We start from the raw sequence: 25,713 nt of genomic DNA, 5'->3' as shown, positions 1-25,713 counted from the left end.
GAGAGAGTTGGAAGAAAAATCACTGCGATGAAATTCCAGGAGAAACTTGGAACTCAGTGTCGCAGATAAGTCTGAATAAAGGACTGGGGCTGCATGTACAGTGGATGGTGGTGGTAGTTATGGTCTGGGCCCAGGCGAACCTAGTGAGTAGGAGAATGGTACTCTGGGACCCCACGCCCAAACCTAGTTGATGAGAGCCTAGGAGAGTGGCAGTATCAAGCACTTCCCTAGGTAAAGCCCAGGGTGAGTGAGAATGCTTGGCCTGACAGGCCCAAGCTGCGGGGGGAGGGGGGAATATATGAGAATGCGCCCCTAGTGGTACCCTATGAGTCTGTGTAGGACCAGGCTAAATGCCTGTTCCCCTTTAAATCCTCTAAAGGAAGAATACTCCATGGGTGGGACCCGGCTGGACAGGAGAAGCACAGAGGCTCTGACTGGCTTGAGGGGAATAAAAGTTGGGACCCAGGTGGGGATAGACTGGCCCCTGTATGCCTCCAGGAGAAGGCAGCTCCTGCAATATTTCTGACCTAACCCAAGGTATTGTAAATACACAAAGATACTGCAAGAGGTAGGCAGTCTGGTTTGTGTTGTAAATAAAGTGTCATTGTATGAAGAAGGCTGGAGTCAGCATGTTGCCTGACTCCAGAGTGTGAAATTTTGCTCTGCCATCCTCATAGGGGCATTCAGGGGCAGAGTTAAATAAGACAAATAAATTTATCCAGCTCTTATTCTGTTGCAGAACACTTGTAAAGTCAGCCAGATAACTTGATTATCTGCCTGGACGAGGATAACTTTCTTGGCCAACCAATCTCAAAGCTTTTAGAGTATACTATACTGCCCTTAAGCTCTAGTGAAGTTTCTTCTAAGAAGACCAAAGGCCCTGGATATGCTGAATGCATATGTAGTTAGGACAATTGCACTACAGGAATTTGGAAGAGCATACCATTGAGATTGTAATGGATCAGCCATCAGGACAGGGAGTCCTTCAAAGGCTGGCTCAAAGATCTTGCGTGGCCTGAATCCCTTGTGATCTGAAGGTCCATTGGGTTCTTCTCATGTGAAGATATGCCAAGGGAATAACATGGACTGTTGATATCATGAGGCCCAATAAGTTCAACATGTACCAGGCTGATGCCTGCTAACTTGTTCTTATCCTCTCCACTGCAGATATAAATATGATCACTCTCCTGGGGCAGTTTTTCCAATGGATTTGTTTTGCGCATATGGGAGGAAGAATATTTCCTGAGTCATGGCTAGCATGGAGGCAGAGCTACTGGGACAGCACAGGCCTTCCTCAAAGGTCTAATTAAGAACATGCCATACTGGGTCAGACCAAGGGTCCATCAAGCCCAGCATCCTGTCTCCAACAGTGGCCAATCCAGGCCATAAGAACCTGGCAAGTTCCCCAAAACTAAGTCTCTCCCATGTTACTGTTTGCTAGTAATAGCAGTGGCTATTTTCTAAGTCAACTTAATTAATGCGCGTGCATGTTATAAAATCGGGCATATATGTACGCACGCAGGGTAGCGCGCGCACATATAGACCGTGTGTGCTTCTTTTAAAATCTACCCCAATATGTATAAATATATAATTTAAAAAACTGTTTTCATATGAATTGCTTTACAATTTTGTTTCCAGTAACATAAATTAGCAAGTGCATGCAACTGCAAACTTTTGAAAACATGCCTTTAAGACTTACGTACCTTGACCCATACACCATTCTAAAAACAGCAAAAGACGAGTATTCCCTTGGCATGTCATATAATCTTCAAGAAGCAGAGGGGCCATACTAGCCAAAGCAGCAATTGCATGAAGCTGTAAATCTTCAAAGTGAGCAGCAGGCCAGTCATGAACTCCAGGATTTTCATTTGGCTTGACATAATGAAACAAGGCCAATACTACTTTACCTTCATTTAACAGCTGCAAATACAAGACACCATTTATTACAATGTAGGTTTGTATAACCTAATAAAATATTAAATAAGTAAATATATAAAACATTAGTAAATAGAAATTTATTTTAGGTTAAGTATTTTCATCTAAGTATGTCTCAGAATTAAATTTACAACAACACTACTTCCCTCTATTTTAAACAAGACAGGTGGATTCTTTTAATATCTCAAGGTACTTATTCCTCCCCAGGTCTCTATATATTTTCTTCATAAAATAAATCATTAAATGTATAATGGGACCATCATACTAGGCATCAATGAAAATATTTTCCACATATTTAAATCTTTGCCTTACACAGTATGTAATCATTGTTGGCTGTATACTTATTTCTTAGAAAACATTTTTTGCAGATAAAATGAAATGTCACTGGTACCTTAAACCATACAAAACTTGTACTTAACTTGTTGGTTGCTTTGTAATCACCATTATTTCATTACCAATTTTTGTGTTTATAATTCTTAATACGCCCACTAAGCCTGACATGAGTCCATGTTTTGGATAGGTAAGACCTTCATCAGGTTATGGTCACGGTAATCTTTCTGCAAAAAATGTATATAATATATTGGTAAAATTATACAATTAATTAATTTGTAAACCACAAGACCTTCTTTGGCATGATGCTACACCAGAAATGATGTAATCTATCATTCCTTCCCTTCCTGTGCCATTTAAATTCACAATGTCAATCATGTCACTTATATTTAAAGAATGCTACTCTATCTCATTACTGAGACCATAGGGATGGACTGAATTAAAATGGAAAATCCAGTACTGCTCTCTATAATTCAGAAGCGATGAATAATCACCTCTTTGGGAATTCTCTTCAATCCATTCCACTACTCTCCATTTCAAATCTGTAAAATTGTGTGAATACTGAATACAATGCTGTACCATTGTACAGCGCTTGTAGTTTTTTGTAGTGACATAGCTGCGATGCTCAATGAAATTCTTACAGATTTTACATTGGATTCTGCCTATGTATTTTTTCAAACATGGGCATGTTACCATGCATACCACATAGGATGTGTGGCAGTCTAAAAGATTCTTTGCTTCATAGGTTTTCCATGTCCACATCTCTCCAATAAGGGCCTAAAATGGATTGTCCACACATGGAGCACTGGAAAATGCTCAGTGTCCCTTTGAGTTATTATACATGGGGTGAGTTGGGTGTCAACGCTGGCAAAAAAGAATGTACAACAAAATCGCGTATGCTTCTACCCTTGGTGTAAGCAATTAAAAGAACCTGTTGAAAAATGGAATGCATCTGCGATACAGTCCAATATTTGAATATTAAAGCAGCCATCGCAGTTGCTTTGTTGGTGTAATTTAACACACACACTAATCAGCTGTCTTTATCAGTATATGAGTTATCAATAAAAAGTCATTCCTGCTCTGCATATATAGTTGTCTTTTGAGCTCGCTTAATGATCATGGAGGGGTAACCCCTTGCTAATAATCTCTTTGTTAAATCAACTGCCTGTGTGTGGAATTCTACTCTAGGGGGTAGATTTTAATAGGTGCACACATGCGTCCATGTGCTCGCGCTACCCAGCGCACACACATGGACGTGGCGATATTATAACATGCGTGTGCCGACGCATGCTTATTATAAAATTGGCGGGCTGCGTGCACATGAGCGCCAGATTTTGTAATCTGCGCGCACATGGGGGGGTAGATTTTTGCTAGTTTTGCACGGTGACGCATCGCGGCCTTCCCTAGTCTCCCTTCCCCTTCCCCTCTCCTCCCAACCCCTAAGTCCTACCTTTTTTGGTTTTTTTCTTAACTTACTTCAGGGCCTGACCTGAAGTAAGTTGCGCACGCCAGCAGCCAGGACAGCGATCAATGCTGCTGTACCGGCCTGCCCCCCGGCCCGCCCCTTGCAGAAAGGCCTGCACATATGCTTGCAGCGGCCTTTATGCGCTTGGCCGGGACTTTTTGAAAATAGGCTCGGTGCGCACAAGGCCCAGCCACGTGTGTAAAGACCGGATTTTATGCGCGGGGGGATTTAAAATCCTGCCATAGGTGAACAAGTTCTTCAAAGCCGCAGTAATTGGCCTGATGGTAAATTGCATTGCAATTTATACAGATGACAATGACTGAAATGGAGGAGAGTATGCCTATCAAAATACAGACGTCCACAATATAGTATCCTCCTTTGAGATGGTGATATCCAAACAGAAAATAGTATGAAAATGATGGGGCCGATATTCAGCCATGGAATGACTAAAGTTAGTTGGATATAGCTATCCAGATAACTTTACAGGGATATTCAGCGGCACAGAAAAAGATTTTACAGAAACATTATAGTGACCATACCCAAATGAAGGACTTACCTGTCCGTACCACAGAGCCATGTCGGATTTAGCAGGCGTATTAGGGATTATAAAGACAAACACTGGTGGTGAAAGAATTGTGATTACAATGCAACCAACGAGATAAGTACAAGTGACATCAGTTTATCTGCAAAAAACATTTTTCTAAAAAGTATGTAGCGACTGATGATTATATATAAGGCAGAGATTTAAATATGTGAAATCACTCTCAATTGCGCCTAGTATGATAGTCACATTATATATTTAATGATTCACAATTAGATATGACAAAATTCAGATAATCTGAAATAATTTTCAGCTCACATGAAACATCACAGTATACTGTCTTGTTGGGCAATCTTGGTCATATCATCAAGGACTTGATTGTAATAACTGCAGTCAGTTTTTCTTCTCTCATATGTAGAAGGGCTATGCTTCTGTCATGAATAATTTTCCCATGTGACACCTTTTCTGGGATCTTCGCATACTGGGTCCTCTTGTCATGGCCAGTCTCCCTCATATAAAATGTGGTTGGAGCATGTGCAAAGAGTCTTTCTTCTTCTCCAGTCGATTGACCAAGGATTTGGAGTAGCTGCTTGGGATCCTCAGTGAGACTCCCTTGCAGACAAGGAGATTTTTGACGCAAGAGGGTTGGGTGAGCCTCATGGTTTACCAGTTGGAGTATTTTCTGGTGATTTGAGACTTTTTGTCTTCTGACCATCTCCTGACCCAAGGGTCAGTTTTCCCCCTTGTTGGAAGGGCTAGTAGGTTCATGGTGGTTGTCTTCCCACAACTAGTCAACAGTGGGATGAAAATGCTGCAAACTGCTATTTTGGAAAGAAACTTTGGACCATCTGATGAGAGAGGGTTTGGGGATTTTTGTTACCTTCTAGCACAGTGGTTCCCAACCTCCTGGGGACCCCCCCCTCCCCCCAGGCAATCGGGTTTTCAGGCTATCCACAATGAATATGCATGAGAGAAAATTTGCATGTTATGGGGGCAGTGCATGCAAATTTTCTCTCATGCATATTCATTGTGGTAGCCTGAAAACCTGACTGGCTGTGGGGTCCCAGGACAGGGTTGGGAACCACTATTCTAGCACATGCTAGAGGAAGAAGAACATTTTCCCACCCTTCTTGCCTGGACACTACTTATTTATTTATTTATTTCATAAGAACATTAGAAATTGCCATGCTGGGTCAGACTAAGGGTCCGTCAAGCCCAGTATCCCGTTTCCAACAGAGGCCAAACCAGGCCAGAAGAACCTGGCAAGTACCCAAACACTAAGAAGATCCCATGCTACTGATGCAATTAATTATGCACCAACCATATCAGACCCCAACTGATGCAATTAAATATGCACCAACCAACCAACGGATCCGACCCCATGAGAAGAGACAGAGGTGGCGGCCTTGATAAGTATATGACCATAAGAGCATACAAGAGGGTCGGATAAACAGTCAGGGAGAAGGGATTTTATAAGCACAAATTAAAAAGAGAAAATAAAATAAAGAAAACAAACACTAAAATATGAATAAAAAAGAGTAATATACGGGGCAAATGAAAAGGATAACCACAAATTGGTTATTCTTGAACAGAGCCACCGTACAAAAGATATACCACTGAACAAGGTTTCCCTTGAATCGGCGAATGTTGGAGAACTGATGCAATTAATAGCAGTGGCTATTCCCTAAAGGGCGGATTTTAAAAGCCCTGCTCGCGTAAATCCGCCCGGATTTATGCGAGCAGGGCCTTGCGCGCCTATTTTCCATAGGCCTGCCGGCGCGCGCAGAGCCCCAGGACTCGCGTAAGTCCCGGGGTTTTTTGTCGGGGGCGTGTCGGGGCGTGTCGTGGGGCGGGGCCGATCGACGCGGCGTTTCGGGGGCGGGATGCGGCGTTTCGGGGGCGGTCCGGGGGGCGTGGTTTCGGCCCGGGGCGGTCCGGGGGCGTGGCCGCACCCTCCGGAACCGTCCCCGGGTTGTGTCTCGGCGCGCCAGCAGCTCGCTGGCGTGCGCGGATTTACTTCTCCCTCCGGGAGGCGTAAATCCACGGACAAAGGTGGGGGGGGTTTAGATAGGGCCGGGGGGGGGGGGGTGGGTTAGGTAGAGGAAGGGAGGGGAAGGTGAGGGGAGGGCGAAAGAGAGTTCCCTCCGAGGCCGCTCCGAAATCGGAGCGGGAATGGAGGGAACGGAGGCAGGCTGCACGGAGGGAACGGAGGCAGGCTGCACGGCTCGGCGCGCGCCGGCTGCCCAAAATCGGCAGCCTTGCGTGCGCCGATCCTGGATTTTAGCAGATACGCGCGGCTACACGCGTATCTACTAAAATCCAGCGTACTTTTGTTTGCGACTGGTGCGCCAACAAAAGTACGCGAACGCGCATTTTTTTAAAATCTACCCCTAAGTAAACTTGATTAATAGCAGTTAATGGATTTCTCTTCCAAGAACTTATCCAAACCTTTTTTGAACCTAGCTACACTAACTGCACTAACCACATCCTCTGGCAACAAATTCCAGAGCTTTATTGTTCATTGAGTGGAAAAGAATTTTCTCCGATTAGTCTTAAATGTGCTACTTGCTAACTTCATGGAATGCCCCCTAGTCTTTCTATTATCCGAAAGTGTAAATAACCGATTCACATCTATTCATTCAAGACCTCTCATGATCTTCAAGACCTCTATCATATCCCCCCTCAGCCATCTCTTCTCCAAGCTGAACAGCCCTAACCTCTTCAGCCTTTCCTCATAGGGGAGCTGTTCCATCCCCTCTATCATTTTGGTTGCCCTTCTCTGTACCTTCTCCATCGCTCAGAAGAAGGTAGAGGAGCTATTAGAGTATGCATCACAGATGCATACTCTAATAGCTCCTCAGATGCATACAGACATCTGTGGTACATTTTGTGATTATGATTTTCCAAATGCTATTTATATTTTTGCCATACTTGCATGGACTTTTTTAAAATTAAATAAATGTTTTTGACTCCTTGATGTATTTTGGGGGCTGGTTTCATCAAGAGGGCTTCTCTATTCATTACAAGCTGAGACAACAACAGAAAAAATACACTTGACCCATCTAGTCTGTTTAGTTATTCCGGTTATATCTTAGCTGCTAGCCATAGAAGCTTAACTGCATGTAAGAAATAACTCCCTATCCAATTAATTTTTTGATTAAGATGGAAGTCTGAAATTGGAATATATGTGCAGAACCACTCTGGTCTTAAGGTCTTGAGTGTGGAGCCCCTTTTACATGAGCTTTCCATCTGAGGTTGGATGCTTCTGTAGTTAGGTCAATTTGTATGAGAAGAGATCTGTACCCATTCTGAATGATGGAACGAATCCAGCAGTCTGAGGTTATATAAGGCCAATAGTTTATGAAAAACCTTAGCCTTCCCCTTCAAAATAAGCATTTGGAAACCGGCTATGTTTTCATGGATCCAGTGAAAACCCTGTCTAAGGTTTTGGCTGGATGGCAGTTTCTGGCTCCTTTGCTGTCTGGATCGAGTGTGAGGAGTCTGTTGTTGATGGCAGTGAGAGGGCAGAGGATAACAATTCTTTGCAGAATAGAAGTGTCTCCTGGGTTCCACATTCATTTACTTCCTGGGTGATGTGGCATGCAAGTCAGTAGTGACTGTAGAGAATGTTTAAGAATGGAGACATGGTCTTTTATTTGATATACAGCTTCCATAACTATCTCTGAAAACATTGTCTCCTTTACGAGGCATGTCGGCAAGCCTGCCTTGCACATCTATTCTATTTAAAAAAAAAGATGTTGGATACTTGAAACTTGACAGCCTTCTTTTATGTTTCAATGAATACACGAAATAAGTCCCATCTTAAGTACTGAAAAAATAAAATAAAACCAGGGATCAGTCCAAAACATATCCCCAGGTATGAGAACTGTTGATATATTTGAATTTAGCCAAAGTAAATATAGGACACTATTGATAAATATATAGGAGCAGATTTTAAAAACCCTGTGCGCGTAAATCCAGCTGGATTTACACACGCAGAGGACTTGCGCGCCGGTGCGCCTATGTTGCATACGCCGCCGGTGCGCGCAAGTCCCGGGGCTTTACTTAGGGGGCATGTCGGGGGTGGTGTGACATTCGGGGGCATTCCGGGGCGGGGCTGTGGGTGTGGTGCCGGCCCGGGGGCATTCCGAGGGAGTGGCCGAGGCCTCCGAACCAACCCCTGGGCCGGGGAATGGCACGCCGGCAGCCTGCCGGCGCGGGCAGGCATAACTTTCTTAAAGGTAGGTGGGGGGATTTAGTTAGGGATGGGGGTGGGTTAGTTAGGGGAAGGGAGGGGAAGGTGGGGGGGGGGCCGGAAAAAAGTTCCCTCCGAGGCCGCTCCGATTTTGGATGGTACGGAGGCAGGCTGCTCGGCTCGGCGCGTGCGCAGGTTGCACAATTGTGCACCCCCCCGCGTGCGCCAACCCTGGATTTTATAACATGCGCAAGGCAGCACATGCATGTTATAAAATTGGGCGTAGATTTGTTCGCGCCGGGTTGCGCGGGAATTCCCCCTGATTTTGATTAGGGGCGTATACATTCAGAAGTGTAACCAGAACATTATCTAGTTTAGCCACCACCGCAATAAATCTGCCCTTTCTATCTTTCTTACAATCCAAGATTTCAATTCGGAAGTCTTTAGCTATCAGGATTCCCACCCCACATGTCTTTTTATCCTCAGTTAGATGTCAACATAATGTGTGGGTATGTCTTATCTCGCAGCTGCCCACCCAGGCCCACCCATGGCTACGCCACTGCTCCGTTGCCTCTCTCCAGTCCCGGACCTCTGCATCGCCTGACTACTTCGTTGCCTCTCTCCAGCCCTGGACCTCTGCATTGCTTCACTCCTCCGTTGTCTCTCTACAGCCCCGGACATCTGCATCGATTGACTACGCCGTTGCTTCTCTCCAGCCCTGGACTTCTGCTTCGTCTGACAATCCCTTTGACTCTCTCCTCATCTACAAAACAAAACGGAAATCCTTATAATAGCACCGGATCAATCTGCCCCACTAACATCCAGCAACTCTCCAGACACCTCAGGATACGCCACCGCACCTCAAGTCAGAGATCTGGGAGTACTACTAGACAACAGACTCAGCCTCAATAAATTCATAAACAACACTACAAAAGAATGCTTCTTTAAATTACAAGTGCTAAAGAAACTAAAGCCCCTTCTACTCTATAGGGATTTCCGCACAGTACTCCAAGCCATCATTCTCCCTAAATTAGATTACTGCAATTCACGCCTGCAGGGCCTTCCCGCATACACCACCAAACCACTCCAGATGGTACTGAATGCCACTGCAAGGATCCTTACCAACGCCAAAAAAAGGGACCATATCACCCCGATCCTCCAGCATCTCCATTGGCTTCCCATCAAATACAGGATTCAGTTCAAAACCTGCATGCTGATTCATAAGGCCCTACATAACATCTCTCCACTCAACTTAACCTTCCAGCTTCAACTACACTCTTCTAAAAAACCAACCAGAAGGGCTTACCAAAACAGAATGATTACCCAACCTGCTAAATCTTCTCTGAGGAAACGCGCTCTATCCACAGCGGGCCCGTCTCTCTGGAACTCCCTACCACCGGACCTCTGCCTTGAACTGTGCCATACTACTTTTAAAGTGAAACTCAAAACTTGGCTATTCCGTCGAGCTTTCCCAGAGAGCTAAAAGCAAGAAGAACAACAACCATCCCCATCTTACAGCATAATGTAATGTTTACATTGCTTCAGTTATATGTTCCAAGTTGTGTTATAAGTTGATCTCAGTTATTTCATAATAGATTGTACTTTATTATAGATTATCCGTTCATTATATTCGATATGTTCCATGTAAACCATGTGATTTCCGCACAGTGCTACAATCCCTACTATTTGCTAAACTTGACTATTGTAACGCCCTCCTGTTAGGCCTTCCCAATTCCACCATTCTACCACTGCAAATGTTACAAAATGCTGCAGCCCGTATCCTCACCAATACAAAAAGGTCAGATCATATCACCCCCATACTTAAAGAATTGCATTGGCTACCAGTTGCTCAAAGAATCACCTTCAAAGTCCTATCACTAATACATAAGACCCTATACACTGAGAACATGAACTGGCTCAATAATGCCATGCAGTTCCGCAAACACTCCAGAACCCCCAGACCGCAACACGCAGCTACACTCCAATTACCCCCTCACAAAATTACCAGACTCGACACAACCAGAAAACGTGCCTTTACCTTAGCTGGCCCCTCCTGCTGGAACAGTTTGCCACCTGACCTTCGTCAGGAACTATGCCCAAAAAAATTCAAGCAGAAACTTAAAACATGGCTATTCTTAAAAGCCTTCACATAAAGCACCCACCATCACCTCCAGCTTCCCACCCCTTGTTTCTCCCTGAGACCAAACTTATGTATATTTGTAATTATGCTTTTTCCTCTCGAGTTACATAAAGTACTCCTCTCTAATATCGTTATAAAGTTGATGCCTAGTAATCTATTATACCTAATGTATTTAATGTATTTATCCTATGTATTAATTTTAATATATTCTTCTTATTTCCATCTCTCATTTTTCCTCTCCCTCCCCTTCCCTGTTTGCATTCCCTGCTCCAATTTTCTTATAATCTTCTAATGTCCATAAGTTGAATAATAATTGTAAAGCACTGCCGCTATTTTCTATCTGTTCAGCGCTGCTGCTAAGTTTTGTTAAATGTGAACCGACATGATGTTACTAAACGAATGTCGGTATATAAAGAACCTCAAATAAATAAATAAATAAATAAATAAATAAATAAATAAATAAATAAACCGCCTCCCCAGCGATAGTTACCTCTGTTAAATGTAAACTGGAGTGATATGTATTGTATACAGGAACTTCCGGTATATAAAAACCAAAAATAAATAAATAAATAAATCTAGACCTCAGCCTTGCTTGCTACTGCTTCCAGATTGCCACTAGCCCTGATCCCAGGTTGCTTAAAGACGCCGCTTCAGCTTTTGCCCTCGACGTGGTTCATTCAGGCTTTGGCCTGCTCTTGCTCGGGCGCCCTCTGTCAAACTGTGTCCCTATTGGCGCCCGGGTCTCCGCCTTGTCCAGTACAGATTGATACCTACACTAGTTGCTGCCTCTGGGCTGATCTCGATCCACCCATCGACGACCACAGACGGAAGCCACCTAAGGCCAGATGGCCCCGGCACCCAAAGGCTCAACCCGCGGAGAACGAGGGCTGGTATTGCTGAAGCGCCAGCCGGCCTCCGTCCATCAGCCCTCTCTGCCTGCCGACGGTGGGGACCCGTAGGATCCCTGCTAAGGGTAGCGTCAACCCCACCTCGGCCCAAGGGTTCACTTCCGGCGCAACAAGTAGGACTTATGCGGCTAAGAAGCAGCCATTGAATAGGCTCTTATGTTCAGCTGCATAAGTTGTGGGCATGTAGTGGGCGGATCAGGGGGAAGCGAGTTAGCCATATAACTCGGACTTAGTCTGATGGACTTTATAACAGGGTACCATCAAGCTAGGGCGAGATAACATAGTTGAAATCTCATCTTTGTGAGACTTTCCTCACTCTAAATGACATCAAATCTTCACCGACGCACAATTAAGTTCTGGAATATGTTTCCAAAGGATGTGGTTAGTGCAGTTAGTGTAGCTGGGTTCAGAAAAGGTTTGGATAAGTTCTTGGAGGAGAAGTCTATTAACTGCTACTAATCAAGTTTACTTAAGGAATAGCCACTGCTATTAATTGCATCAGTAGCATGGGATCTTCTTGGTGTTTGGGTAATTGCCAGGTTCTTGTCGCCTGGTTTGGCCTCTGCTGGAAACAGGATGCTGGGCTTGATGGACCCTTGGTCTGACCCAGCATGGCAATTTCTTATGTACTTGGATGAGATGAGGACTCTTGGAACTTAGATGAGGACAAAGGCTCAGGATACTCAGATGAGGACAAAGACTCAGGATACTCGGAGACTTAGACAGGCACTGCCCCTCAGGGCGTCCTACACAGCCGACATGGGCTGGTCACGGACCACCCTGTCCCACTGCATGCCCTACAAAACCTGAAGAGGCTGGTCTTTAGATTACTCCTGAATGTATCCCTTTTCACCCTCATCCCTTGACCTCTCAATTCCAGAGCTTCCTTTTCATTGAAAGAGGCCTGCCTCCTGTGCATTAGTACCTTACAGGTATTTAAATGTCTCTTATTGTATCTCCTCTATCTCATGTTTCTTCCAGGGTATACGTGTTCAGATCTTTAACTATGTCCGCATATGCTTTATAACAAAGACCTCTGATCATTTTAGTAGCTACCTTCTAACCAGACTCCATCCAGTTTATAGCATTTTGAAGGTGGGTTCTCCAGAATTATACATAGTATTCCAAATGAGGTCTCATCAGGGACTTATACAAGAGGAATATCTCTTCCTTAAGAACATAAGAACATGCCATACTGGGTCAGACCAAGGGTCCATCAAACCCAGCATCCTGTTTCCAACAGTGGCCAGTCCAGGCCATAAGAAACTGGCAAGTACCCATAAATTAAGTCTATTGCATGTTACTGTTGCTAGTAATAGCAGTGGCTATTTTCTAAGTCAACTTAATTAATAGCAGGTATTGGACTTCCTCTCCAATAACTTATTCAATCCTTTTTTAAACACAGCCACAATAACTGCACTAACCACATCCACTGGCAACAAATTCCAGAGTTTAATTGTGCGTTGAGTGAAAAAGAACTTTCTCCGATTAGTTTTAAATGTGCCACATGCTAACTTCATGGAGTGCCTCCTAGCCTTTCAATTATCTAGGCGTAACTTTTTCGACAAAGGTGTGGGGAGGGGGGCCGAAAAAAATGTTCCCTTCAAGGCCGCTCCGATTTCGGAGCGGCCTTGAAGGGAACGGGGAAAGCCATCGGGGTTCACCTCGGGCTCGGTGCACGCAAGGTGCACATGTGTGCACCCCCCTTTCACGTGCCGACCCCGGATTTTATAACATGCGCGCGGCAGCATGTTATAAATATGTTTTAAGATCTGCCCTCAGATCTTAAAACATATTTATAACATTCTGTGTAACTATAGCATGGGCTATTTTTCCCTATATGTATCACATTGCACTTATCCACATTAAATTTCATCTGCCATTTCGATGCCCAATTTTCCAGACTCACAAGGTCTTCCTACAATTTATCACAATCTACTTGTGATTTAACTACTCTGAACAATTTTGTATCATCTGCAAATTTGATTACCTCACTCATCGTATTCCTTTCCAGATCATTTATAAATATACAAGCCGTTAAGCCCGTTAAAACGGGCAAGATTCCATCGGTCAGACCGGCACAGTTAGAGCCGCTCTGTTCTCCACAACTTCCCTTTTCCTTCCATCCCTTCTCATCTTTCCTTTCCTTCCCCTCTCACCTCATCTACAACCCCTTCCTTCTCCCAGCCCTCCTCCACTCTTTTTTCTCTTCTCCAGAACTTCTTACCCTTCCCACTTTTCAGTCATATCCTCTTCCCTTTTCCTTCCCCTCTCACCTTCCCTTTCCTTCCCCTTCTCCCCTCTCCCTCAGCCCTCCTCCACTCCCTCTTTTTCTCTACTCCACTTTACCCTTCCCACTTATATCCTCTTCCTTCCATCCCTTCTCATTTTCCCTTTCCTTCCCCTCCCACCTCATCAACCCCGTCCCTCTCCCTCAGCCCTCCTCCACTCCCTTTTTCTGTACTCCACAACTTTACCCTCCCCACTTACATCCTCTTCCTTCCCCTCCCACCTCCTCCTCAACCCCTTCCCTCTCCCTTGGCCCTCCTCCACTCCCTTTTTCTGTACCCCACAACTTTACCCTCTCCACTTACTCACATCCTCTTCCTTCCCCTCCCACCTCCTCCACAACACCGACCCTCTCCCTCAGCCCTCCTCTTATCCAGAACACGCGCCTGACGCTTAGATACCGCCGCTGCTCCATGGGAGGTCTCCAGGGGTCTCTCTCTCGTGTGCGCCTCTCCACCGGGCTCATTGCTGGCCCGCCCGACGCTCGGTGATGAGGCGCGCACACGAGAGAGAGACCCCTGGAGACCTCCCATTTCTATGTCTGTGCCGCCACTTCTCCCCACGCAAGAGAGAGACACCCTCCCCCCCCCTCGGAGACCTTCTCCGCCGTCGCTGCTCCTCCCCGCTGCTTCATTCCTTCTGGCCGCTTCATTCCTTCCCAGCACCATGTTGCTGCCCACTGACAGACGTGCTCTTGCGCAGTAGAGCTGCTCTCTACTGCGCATTTGCGGCACGTCGGTCCAAGCCCATTTATATGGTAGATTGAAAAGTAAGGGTCCCAATACAGATCCCTGAGGCACTACACTGCCCACTCCCTTCCACTGAGAAAATTGTCCATTTAATCCTACTCTCTGTTTCCTGTCTTTTAGCCAGTTTGTAATCCACGAAAGGACATCGCCACCTATCCCATGACTTTTTATTTTTTCTAGAAGCCTCTCATAAGGAACTTTGTCAAACACCTTCTGAAAATCCAAGTACACTACATCTACCGGTTCACCTTTATCCACATGTTTATTAACTCCTTCCAAAAAGTGAAGCAGATTTGTGAGGCAAGACTTGCCTTGGGTAAAGCCATGCTGACTTTGTTCCATTAAACCATATCTTTCTATTTGTTCTGTGATTTTGATGTTTAGAACACTTTCCACTATTTTTCCTGGCACTGAAGTCAGGCTAACCGGTCTGTAGTTTTCCGGATCACCCCGGAGCCCTTTTTAAATATTGGGGTTACATTAGCTATCCTCTAGTCTTCAGGTACAATGGATGATTTTAATGATAGGTTACAAATTTTTACTAATAGGTCTGGAATTTCATTTTTTAGTTCCTTCAGACCCCTGGGGTGTACACCATCCGGTCCAGGTGATTTACTACTCTTCAGTTTGTCAATCAGGCCTACCACATCTTCTAGGTTCACCGTGATTTGGTTCAGTCCATCTGAATCATTACCCATGAAAACCTTCTACAGTACGGGTACCTCCCTAACATCCTCTTCAGTAAACACCAAAGCAAATAAATCATTTAATCTTTCCGCGATGGCCTTATCTTCTCTAAGTGCCCCTTTAACCCCTCGATCATCTAATGGTCCAACTGATTCCCTCACAGGCTTTCTGTTTTGGATATATTTTAAAAAGTTTTTACTGTGAGTTTTTGCCTCTATGGCCAACTTCTTTTCAAATTCTCTCTTAGCCTGTCTTATCAGTGTCTTACATTTAACTTGCCAGCGCTTATGCATTATCCTATTTTCTTCTGTTGGATCCTTCTTCCAATTTTTGAATGAAGATCTTTTGGCTAAAATAGCTTCGTTCACCTCCCCTTTTAACCATGCCGGTAATTGTTTTGCCTTCTTTGCACCTTTTGCATCTTTTGCATCCAAGCATCTTTCTGGATTTTGCTGTCACCTTATCGATTTAGCCACCTTAATATCATCATATACATTCAGATCCTGCTCTTGTTTCATGCTTAGAAGAATGCCACCCTCTATGTAGTGCTTCCTTAAATTGTTCAGCCATTAGGGTCAAGGTAGTCTTCTTCAGGGTGGGTCTTACAATTGCTCTTTTTTGGCCAGTTGATTGGTGGGCTTCTATTAGTAAGGTATTAGTTATGGTATGGATGTGGTGCCATAGTCCATGTTTAGCTCACTTGATTAGCCAGGAAGGGCAAGGATCACCTGAATACATGGTTGGTGGGAGGGTGGTGAATAGAAAATTGATGTTTTTATGCACCCTGTCCCAAACTTTGCAAGGCACTGGAAATAAGTACTTTTCCAAATAAATAAATGTCATCTGTCAACAGTGGGCATAAGGTAGTTAAGGAATGTGAAGTGGAGTCGGTTTTGCTGGTGGTAGGGTTTTATACAGGTGCTTTGTCTACTTCAAGCCAGATGCATGTGATCATATCCATGAAAAATATAGCTAGCTTGTTGCATTGGGTCTCAATTTTGAGGAAAGGAGTATAGGGGGCTAGAGGAACCAGGAATTTGCTTATGATCTAGAACAGTTCTCTGGGTGAGTTTAGAGCTTGGTTTATTGTTCTTGTGTAGTAGGCTCGTTTTGTGTCAGTGACTGCCTTGAAATAGACTGTCTGGTGTCTTCTGTGGCCATTCTTGTCAGATTGAGATTCTGATTTCCTCCATTTCCATTCAAGTTTTCTTCCAGTTTTTTTCATATCAATTAGATCTTGTATGAACCAGGACATTGGTTTGAAATGTTTTATGGTGATAGCTTTCCATTTTGAGATCAATGTGTTACAGATCTCTATCAGGGTGATTGGTAGATGGGGAGCTCTCATTTGTGCATTGCAAAATAAGTAGAAAATATGCTGGGTCTAGGTATTGGGTAAACAAGTTTTGTGGTCCTTTCCTGATTGGATATCAGAGTTAGAAATGGCCATATATCAAAAAGTATTAAGTGGTGGTCAGACCAGCAGAGCTGAATGGTATATATAGTATCTGACAAGCATTCACATAATAGTTGTGGTAGAGAAAGAATCAGGTTGAGGGTGTTCCCTGCTGTATGGGTCAGTTCACTGATTAACTGGGTTAGATCCAGAGATTCTAATGAGGTTAAGAATTCCTGTGGTAGGGGCTAGCTTTAAAATTTTTTATATATGTCTCTTGCCGCAATGGGATGGGTAATGAACTCCAGAGCTCTGGCACTGCAATAGAGAAGGCTCTTTCTCTGGTAACTTGAAGTCGGCCTAATTTGTGTGAGGGTACCTCCAATAAGCCTTTAACTTCAGAAATTAGTTGTAGCAAGTTAGGGCTCAGTTATTGCTCGACGGAGGGCAATATACTAGAAGTCCCCACTGGAGATGAGGGTCTGGTTAAAGAAGAATGGTTTCAGTTCCTTCCATTTTTCATGTGGGGGAAGATGCCAAGTTCAGTGTTTTTCTGGCTACCCCATCTCTTTTAGTTTAGTGTGGAGTCTGAGCAAAAGTGTAGCCTTTAGTGCATATCCAGTTAAATTGGGAGGTGTCTGTGTCTTGTGCCCAAGTTGGCACAGAATGTCAGCCTGGCCATCTGTGAGTAGGTTTTGTAGAAGGCTAATCTTGTTATGGATAGAGCAGGTGTTTAGGAGCAAAGCTCTTGTCCTAGAGGATTCACCTTACTCAGGAGGTATGCCATCCCAGTACTGGGTTTCTCTTGGTGGATGAAGGATATGTGCTGACTCGTCTTGTAATAAGGTGAATATTTATCTTGGCCGGTAACAGTGATAATTGGATAGGTTTGGGGGAGGGGGATAGGGATTAGGAGCAAAGCAGAGCACATCTTGCAGGGTGGGTGTGGTGATGAAAATGCATGAGCTGCATGTGGGCATGTGGTCCTAGGAGGTGCATGGGTGGGCAGGAATCAAGTTATATGATATGTGGCCATAACCTGTAGTCTACTGCTGATTGTGGGGAGATGGAAAGAAGTGTCTAGTTTTCTGGCTGATTGGTGGTGCGCACAAAGGGGAGCACAAAGGAGCAAGCCCTTTGAAGTCAGGCCCACTTGCAGTACGACTCCTTGAAAGAGCAGCCAGTCACCCGTTTGTGATGTCAGCTGGGAATGGGTTTGAGGCAGCTGGTCTCCTCCTCTTTCTAACCACTCTAGCATTGGATTTCAGTGGGAGTAGGGGGCAGAAAGGCCCTAGGGATGGATATAGGGCCGGTGTCACACTCACCCCCCTGCAGCAGCCCTGGAGGAATCGAGCAGAGTGGAGAAGTGGCCTTTATTGTTCTAGTTCTGTTAATTGGTGCAAGTTCTATGATTTAAACTAGTCTGTGAAAACTATAATTATGATGCAAGAAAATATAACAAAGTGAAGTAATGCCAGTTCATGAAAATATGGGAGTTTTAAGTGCTTTGTCCTGACTGGTATATAATCCATCTTTCTAGCAAGACTCACAAAGACAGCAAAATAAAGTAAGTCTCACTGTTTTCCTGCAATATTTGGCAGTAGAGTCCTGCTCCAGAATAAATTACACAGCATTTACAGGGTCATTCATCAAAATGTGATATGGCATTAACGCATGCGATAACGCATTAACTCATGCGATAATCGTATTATCGCATGGTCAGAATGCAAATGTTTTGAAGGAATAGGATTGGGGAAACGTTTGGGGGGGATTAATTAAAATGAGGGGCAATGTCGCACCATGCAAAAGCATAACGCATGCTATCGTACGGTTTTAACGCCAGAAATAACTACACCTTTTTTTCTGGAGTTAAGCTGTATGATGTGCCCGAAACGGCTATAACGCAATTTGCGATAAATTTTGTAAATTGCATTTTGGCCATTTCTGGGCTTGGGGGGAGAGAGAAGAGGGGAATGGAGGAGATAGAGAGAAGTGGAGGGGGGGAGAGAAAGAGAGCGTGCCAGCCAGCCTCTGGGGAGGCCTTCACAGTATTCAACTATTTATATCACTATAAGAGGGCCAGCTAATAGCTTGAGGTGAGGTGCTGGTGGTGGTTTAGGGGCCAGTTTTACATGCAGAGTAAGATGTACGAACAGCACAGTAGACCTAGGTGAAGATTTGAATAATTTGTTCTCTCACCCTAGCTAGATGGACTGTATAACAGGGTACCATCAAGCTAGGGCAAGAGAACACAGAAATCTCATCTTTGTGAGACTTTCCTCACTGCAAATGACGTCAAATCTTCACCTAGGTGTACTGTGCTAAATCACCTCACCTTGAGCTATTAGCTGACCCTCCTATAGAAATATAAATAGTTGACTACTATGAAAGACTTACCGTATAGTCTTTCTCTCTCTCTCAGTCTCTCTCTCTCTCTCCCCCTCCAGTAATAGCTACCTGTCTGGGCACTTCGCAAGCTGCAAACAGAAGTATTGCGGGGTGCAAAGTTTACCACGTCCCGCAATATAACCTATGCAAAGCGCTATGTTACCGTACAGTGTGGTAATTCTAAAAATTACCCTAAACACACCACTTTTTCTTACTGCGGTTGTTATCCATGCGATATTATAGCATTTTGATGAATCTAGGGGAAAGCCAGAGGATGCAGCCAGTTGTAGTCAATTAATTTAGCACTCTTCCTCAGGGCTTTATTCATTTTATGGACCAAACCCTGAAAATCCCAAACACATTTCAGTTCATAAGAACATAAGAACATAAGAAAATAGCATACTGGGTCAGACCAAGGGTCCATCAAGCCCAGCATCCTGTTTCCAACAGTGGCCAATCCAGGCCTTAAGAACCTGGCAAGCACCCAAAAACTAAATCTATTCCATGTTACCATTGCTAATGGCAGCGGCTATTCTCTATGGGGTAGATTTTATAAATTTACGCGTGCGTGTACTTTTGTTCATGCACCAGGCGCGAACAAAAGTACGCTGGATTTTATAAGATAAGCGCGTAGCCGCGAGTATCTTATAAAATCTGGGGTCGGCGCGTGCTGCCTGTTCCCTCCTAGGCCGCTCCGAAATCAGAGTGGCCTCGGAGGGAACTTTCCTTCCACCTCCCCTCACCTTCCCCTCCCTTCCCCTACCTAACCGACCCCCCCGGCCCTATCTAACCCCCCCCCCCCACCTTTGTTGGCAGATTTACGCCTGGCGAAAGCAGGCGTAAATCTGCGCGCACCAGCGGACTGCTGGCGCACCATCACCCGACCCATGGGGCTGGTCCGGAGGCCTCGACCACGCCCCCAGGCCGGCACCACGCCCCCGACACGCCTCCCGTCCCGCCCTGAAATTCGTGCCGCCCACCCGACACGCCCCCGACATGCCCCCTTTGCAAAGCCCCGGGACTTACGCGCGCCGCTGAGTCTATGCAAAATAGGCTCGGCGCACGCAGGGGGGGGTTGGGGTAGGTTTTCGGGGGGTACATGCGTATCTTACGCGCGTACCCCTTTGAAAATCTACCCCTAAGTGAACTTAATAGCAGTTAATGGACTTCTCCTCCAAGAACTTATCCAATCCTTTTTTAAACACCGCTATACTAACTGCACTAACCACATCCTCTGGCAACAAATTCCAGAGTTTAATTGTGCGTTGAGTAAAAAGAACTTTCTCTGATTAGTTTTAAATGTGCCCCATGCTAACTTCATGGAGTGCCCCCTAGTCTTTCTACTATCCGAAAGAGTAAATAACCGATTCACATCTACCCGTTCTAGACCTCTCATGATTTTAAACATTTATTTTATTTATTTTATTTTATTTTTTTTAACATCTCTATCATATCCCCCCTCAGCCGTCTCTTCTCCACGCTGAAAAGTCTTAACCTCTTTAGTCTTTCCTCATAGGGGAGCTGTTCCATTCCCCTTATCATTTTGGTAGCCCTTCTCTGTACCTTCTCCATCGCAATTATATCTTTTTTGAGATGCGGCGACTAGAATTGTACACAGTATTCAAGGTGCAGTCTCACCATGGAGTGATACAGAGGCATTATGACATTTTCCTTTTTATTCACCATTCCCTTTCTAATAATTCCCAACATTCTGTTTGCTTTTTTGACTGCCGCAGCACACTGAACCGACAATTTCAATGTGTTATCCACTATGACGCCTAGATCTCTTTCATGGGTTGTAGCACCTAATGTGGAACCCAACATTGTGTAATTATAGCATGGGTTATTTTTCCCTATTATGCAACACCTTGCACTTATCCACATTAAATTTCATCTGCCATTTGGATGCCCAATTTTCCAGTCTCACAAGCTCTTCCTGCAATTTATCACAATCTGCTTGTGATTTAACTACTCTGAACAATTTTGTGTCATCTGCAAATTTGATTATCTCACTCGTCGTATTTCTTTCCAGATCATTTATAAATATATTGAAAAGTAATGGTCCCAATACAGATCCCTGAGGCACTCCACTGTCCACTCTCTTCCACTGAGAAAATTGTCCATTTAATCCTATTCTCTGTTTCCTGTCTTTTAGCCAGTTTGCAATCCACGAAAAGACATCGCCACCTATCCCATGACTTTTTACTTTTCCTAGAAGCCTCTCATGAGGAACTTTGTGAAACGCCTTCTGAAAATCCAAGTATACTACATCTACATCTACCAGTTCACCTTTATCCACGTGTTTATTAACTCCTTCAAAAACATGAAGCAGATTTGTGAGGCAAGACTTGCCCTGGGTAAAGCCATGCTGACTTTGTTCCATTAAACCATGTCTTTCTATATGTTCTGTGATTTTGATGTTTAGAACACTTTCCACTATTTTTCCTGGCACTGATGTCAGGCTAACTGGCCTGTAGTTTCCCAGATCGCCCCTGGAGCCCTTTTTAAATATTGGGGTTACATTTGCTATCCTCCAGTCTTCAGCTACAATGGATGATTTTAATGATAGGTTACAAATTTTTACTAATAGGTCTGAAATTTCATTTTTTAGTTCCTTCAGAACTCTGGGGTGTATACCATCCGGTCCAGGTGATTTACTACTCTTCAGTTTGTCAATCAGGCCTACCACATCTTCTAGGTTCACCGTGATTTGATTCAGTCCATCTGAATCATTACCCATGAAAACCTTCTCCATTATGGGTACCTCCCCAACATCCTCTTCAGTAAACACCGAAGCAAAGAAATCATTTAATCTTTCTGTGATGGCCTTATCTTCTCTAAGTGCCCCTTTAACCCCTCGATCATCTAACGGTCCAACTGACTCCCTCACAGGCTTTCTGCTTCGGATATATTTTAAAAAGTTTTTACTGTGAGTTTTTGCCTCTACAGCCAACTTCTTTTCAAATTCTCTCTTAGCCTGTCTTATCAAGGTCTTACATTTAACTTGCCAACGTTTATGCTTTTTCCTATTTTCTTCTGTTGGATCCTTCTTCCAGTTTTTGAAAGAAGATCTTTTGGCTAAAATAGCTTCTTTCACCTCCCCTTTTAACCATGCCGGTAATTGTTTTGCCTTCTTTCCACCTTTCTTAATGTGTGGAATACATCTAGACTGTGCTTCTAGAATGGTATTTTTTAACAATGACCATGCCTCTTGGACATTTTTTACTTTTGTAGCTGCTCCTTTCAGTTTTTTTCTAACAATTTTTCTCATTTTATCAAAGTTTCCCTTTTCAAAGTTTAGCACAAGAGCCTTGGATTTGCACACTGTTCCTCTTCCAGTCATTAATTCAAATTTGATCATATTATGATCACTATTGCCAAGTGGCCCCACCACCAATACCTCTCTCACCAAGTCCTGTTCTCCACTGATAATTAGATCTAAAATTGCTCCCTCTCTCGTCGGTTCCTGAACCCATTGCTCCATAAAGCTATCATTTATTCCATCCAGGAACGTTATCTCTCTAGCGTGTCCCGATGATATATTTACCCAGTCAATATTGGGGTAATTGAAGTCTCCATTACTGCACTACCAATTTGGTTAGCTTCCCTAATTTCTCTTAGCATTTCACTGTCCGTCTCACCATCTTGACCAGGTGGACGGTAGTATACCCCTATCATTATAGTCTTCCCCGACACACAAGGGATTTCTACCCATAAAGATTCAATTTTGTATTTAGTCTCATGCAGGATGTTTATCCTGTTGGACTCTATGCCATCCCGGACATAAAGCGCCACACCTCCTCCCGGGTGCTCCTCTCTGTCATTGCGATATAATTTGTACCCCGGTATAGCACTGTCCCATTGGTTATCCTCTTTCCACCATGTCTCTGAAATGCCAATTAAGTCTATGTCATTCACTGCTATACATTCTAATTCTCCCATTTTACTTCTTAGACTTCTGGCATTAGCATACAAACATTTCAAAGTTTGTTTTTTGTTTGTATTTTCATTCTGCTTTTTAATTGATAGGGATAAGTTAGAAATTTTTAGCTCAGGTGAGTTTTTAGTTACAGGCACTTGGACTATTTTTCTAATTATTGGAACCTCACTGTCGGGATGCCCTAATTCTAATGCATCATTAGTATCCTTTGAAGATACCTCTCTCCGAACCATGCGCTGCTGAGTGACTGTCGGCTTTCCCCTTTGTTCTAGTTTAAAAGCTGCTCTATCTCCTTTTTAAAGGTTAGCGCCAGCAGTTTGGTTCCACCCTGGTTAAGGTGGAGCCCATCCCTTCGGAAGAGACTCCCCCTTCCCCAAAAGGTTCCCCAGTTCCTAACAAAACTGAATCCCTCTTCCTTGCACCATCGTCTCATCCACGCATTGAGACTCCAGAGCTCTGCCTACCTCTGGTGACCTGCGCGTGGAACAGGGAGCATTTCAGAGAATGCTACCCTGGATGTTCTGAGTTATTTGAAGAAGTTATTTTAAATGAAATAGTTAAAATATTATATCATTTTACAATTACACATATATAATTACATCTTACCTGTATAGTAGAAAGATCTTTTGATAAGATTACCATCATATTAAACAACAATTTCTTCATTTCAAAATCTTCATGGCTGAAGGATAGTTTGAGACCTTTAACCAAAGGGTTATGGCTTTTAACTGGAAAAAGAATTATAACATTTTTATGATGTAGCTGGAGTACAAATTAAAAAAAAGAATAATCAGCTGATGTGTCTGTATGTAAATACAAAAGATTCATAATTTTGCAATGTGATAGTCTCAATTTTCAACAAGTGCATCAAAATCATGTTTTATGGTAGAATAATATATTTTTCAAATCCTGGCTCTACCAAAAACATTTGTTGTCATCCTTCCTACTCCCATCTTCCACAATTCCCTTTATTTCTGGATATTCTTTTCCACCTGCCTTTAAGCAGTGGAGAGATAATGGTTTGGCATTTGTCTGTCAGCTAAGGGATGAAAGAGGGTTCCATACCTTTCAAACATTACAGCAGTATTATTGTTTAAATCAGAGTTCTCATGCTTATTTCCTACAACTTAGGCAGCCCCTTGCCCTTTAAATGGAATGGAAAACTACCTTGGTGGCATGGATTTCTCAGCTAAGAGTATTTTGGCTATATATTTGGGGATACTTAAACTTAAGAATGAAGACGTGACCTCTCAGTGGTTGGTGAATGTTTGGAATGCTGACTTGGAGCTTCTCTAGACTTGAAAGCTTGGAAAGGTATTTGGGCTGAAATGCATCACAAACTACCTGTTGATGGATTGAGCTCATGATCAGATTGCTTCATAAAACTTATCACACTCCTGTATTTATTCAAATATCTCTCCTGGGGTCGGGAATCTTTGCTGGAAAGGATATCGGAAGATAGGCACATATATACATATGCCAGGGTATTCAACAATTCTGGTCTCAGGTAACACAAGAAATTGCAAATATTCTAAATCTTACCATACATCTTACACCAAAATTAGTACTCCTTGGCAGGTGGGAGGGATCACTAGTTCCTTTAAAACATAGGCTGTTGGTTACTATTGCCACTTTTTGGAAATTAAATCTTGGAATGGAGTAGCGACAAGTGCATAATATAGAAGATACTGAAAAATTAAGTTACAACTTGAAGGGAAAGGGTTTCAAGCATAATCGAATTTGGAGGTCATATCACCAAATTCATGAATCTCCATAGCCTCATATAAGGCTGGTCTGGCCTACTTCTTAGTTTTTTCATTTCAGCCACTTTCTTTTTTCTTTTAGTCACTTTGCTTTGTTGACTTTGTATGCTGAGAATATTTAATAGAGTTATAAAAAAGAAGTTTTGTCAAATAGTCTATATACTAATAAGGGATTCAGTGTTCTTGTGTTGACAATTTTCATGTACTACCTGTTACCTAAAATGAGTGGTTCTATTGTTTTCTGCAAGAATAAATGGTATAGATTTGCTGAAAAGTTGTGTTTTTAGCAAAACTACAATATCCATACTAAAAGAATAAGAAAATAAATAATTGTAGCTTTAAAAGTCAATACCACTGTCAAACTTTCCAGGCCCAGGACTCCCCTCCACAAGCCCAAATGTAGAAAGTCAGTGTAGGAGAATTTATTTATTTATTTAGCACTTTTATATACCGATATTCAAGTAACAGAGTTACCAATCACTTTGGTTTACATTCCAACAAAAACCATGACATGAGAATGTCTTACATTAAACCAGGGTGATCAAACTTGGATACAAAGAACTGGATTTAACATAGTGTATAAGAAAGGAGACTTGACTGGCGAGCCTAATGCTAGCTGGTGTAATGTTCGGTGACTAAGAATAGGGCACAGGGATTAAGTGCTACTATGGCGGGTTTATTAGAGCGAAAGTACCATTAGAGATTTGCCAAGAACAGAGTCTACTAGTGGGAGATTTGATAAGATAGCTGAGTTAAGAGAAGACTTGATTGAACAACCAGGTCTTAAGTCTTTTTTTAAAGGTGATCGGACATTGTTCGAGCCTGAGGTCTGAAGGGAGCGAGTTCCATTGCTTTGGGCCAGCGGTGGAGAGAGCTCTTTTCCTTAATGACGTTTTGATAGGGGGGGGCCTGTAGAGTGTCTCTATATGCTAGTCTCACTGGTCTGGAGGTAGTGCGAGGCTGAAATGGGATCCTGAGATCCAGTGG

The 25,713-nt window shown here is 43.5% G+C and overlaps 1 protein-coding gene across 2 annotated transcripts in view; it reads right to left on the bottom strand.

Annotated features, from left to right (window-relative positions):
* LOC115084217 (GTP-binding protein 10-like) overlaps positions 1 to 25,713 on the bottom strand; it is a 665,348-nt gene that overhangs the window by 458,710 nt on the left and 180,925 nt on the right. For both annotated transcript variants that reach the window (XM_029588786.1, XM_029588784.1), the window contains exons 11-12: positions 23,570 to 23,691; positions 1,704 to 1,920 (exon numbers count right to left, since the gene is read on the bottom strand). In XM_029588786.1, the coding sequence (XP_029444646.1) occupies positions 1,704 to 1,920; positions 23,570 to 23,691 (339 nt within the window). The remainder of the gene's footprint in view (positions 1 to 1,703; positions 1,921 to 23,569; positions 23,692 to 25,713) is intronic.

Source organism: Rhinatrema bivittatum, chromosome 2 (genome assembly GCF_901001135.1).
Source record: "Rhinatrema bivittatum chromosome 2, aRhiBiv1.1, whole genome shotgun sequence".
In the NCBI taxonomy this organism is placed as follows: Eukaryota; Metazoa; Chordata; class Amphibia; order Gymnophiona; family Rhinatrematidae; genus Rhinatrema; species Rhinatrema bivittatum.
Note: the sequence above shows the minus strand (reverse complement) of the source record. Positions and strands in the feature narration are given on the sequence as shown.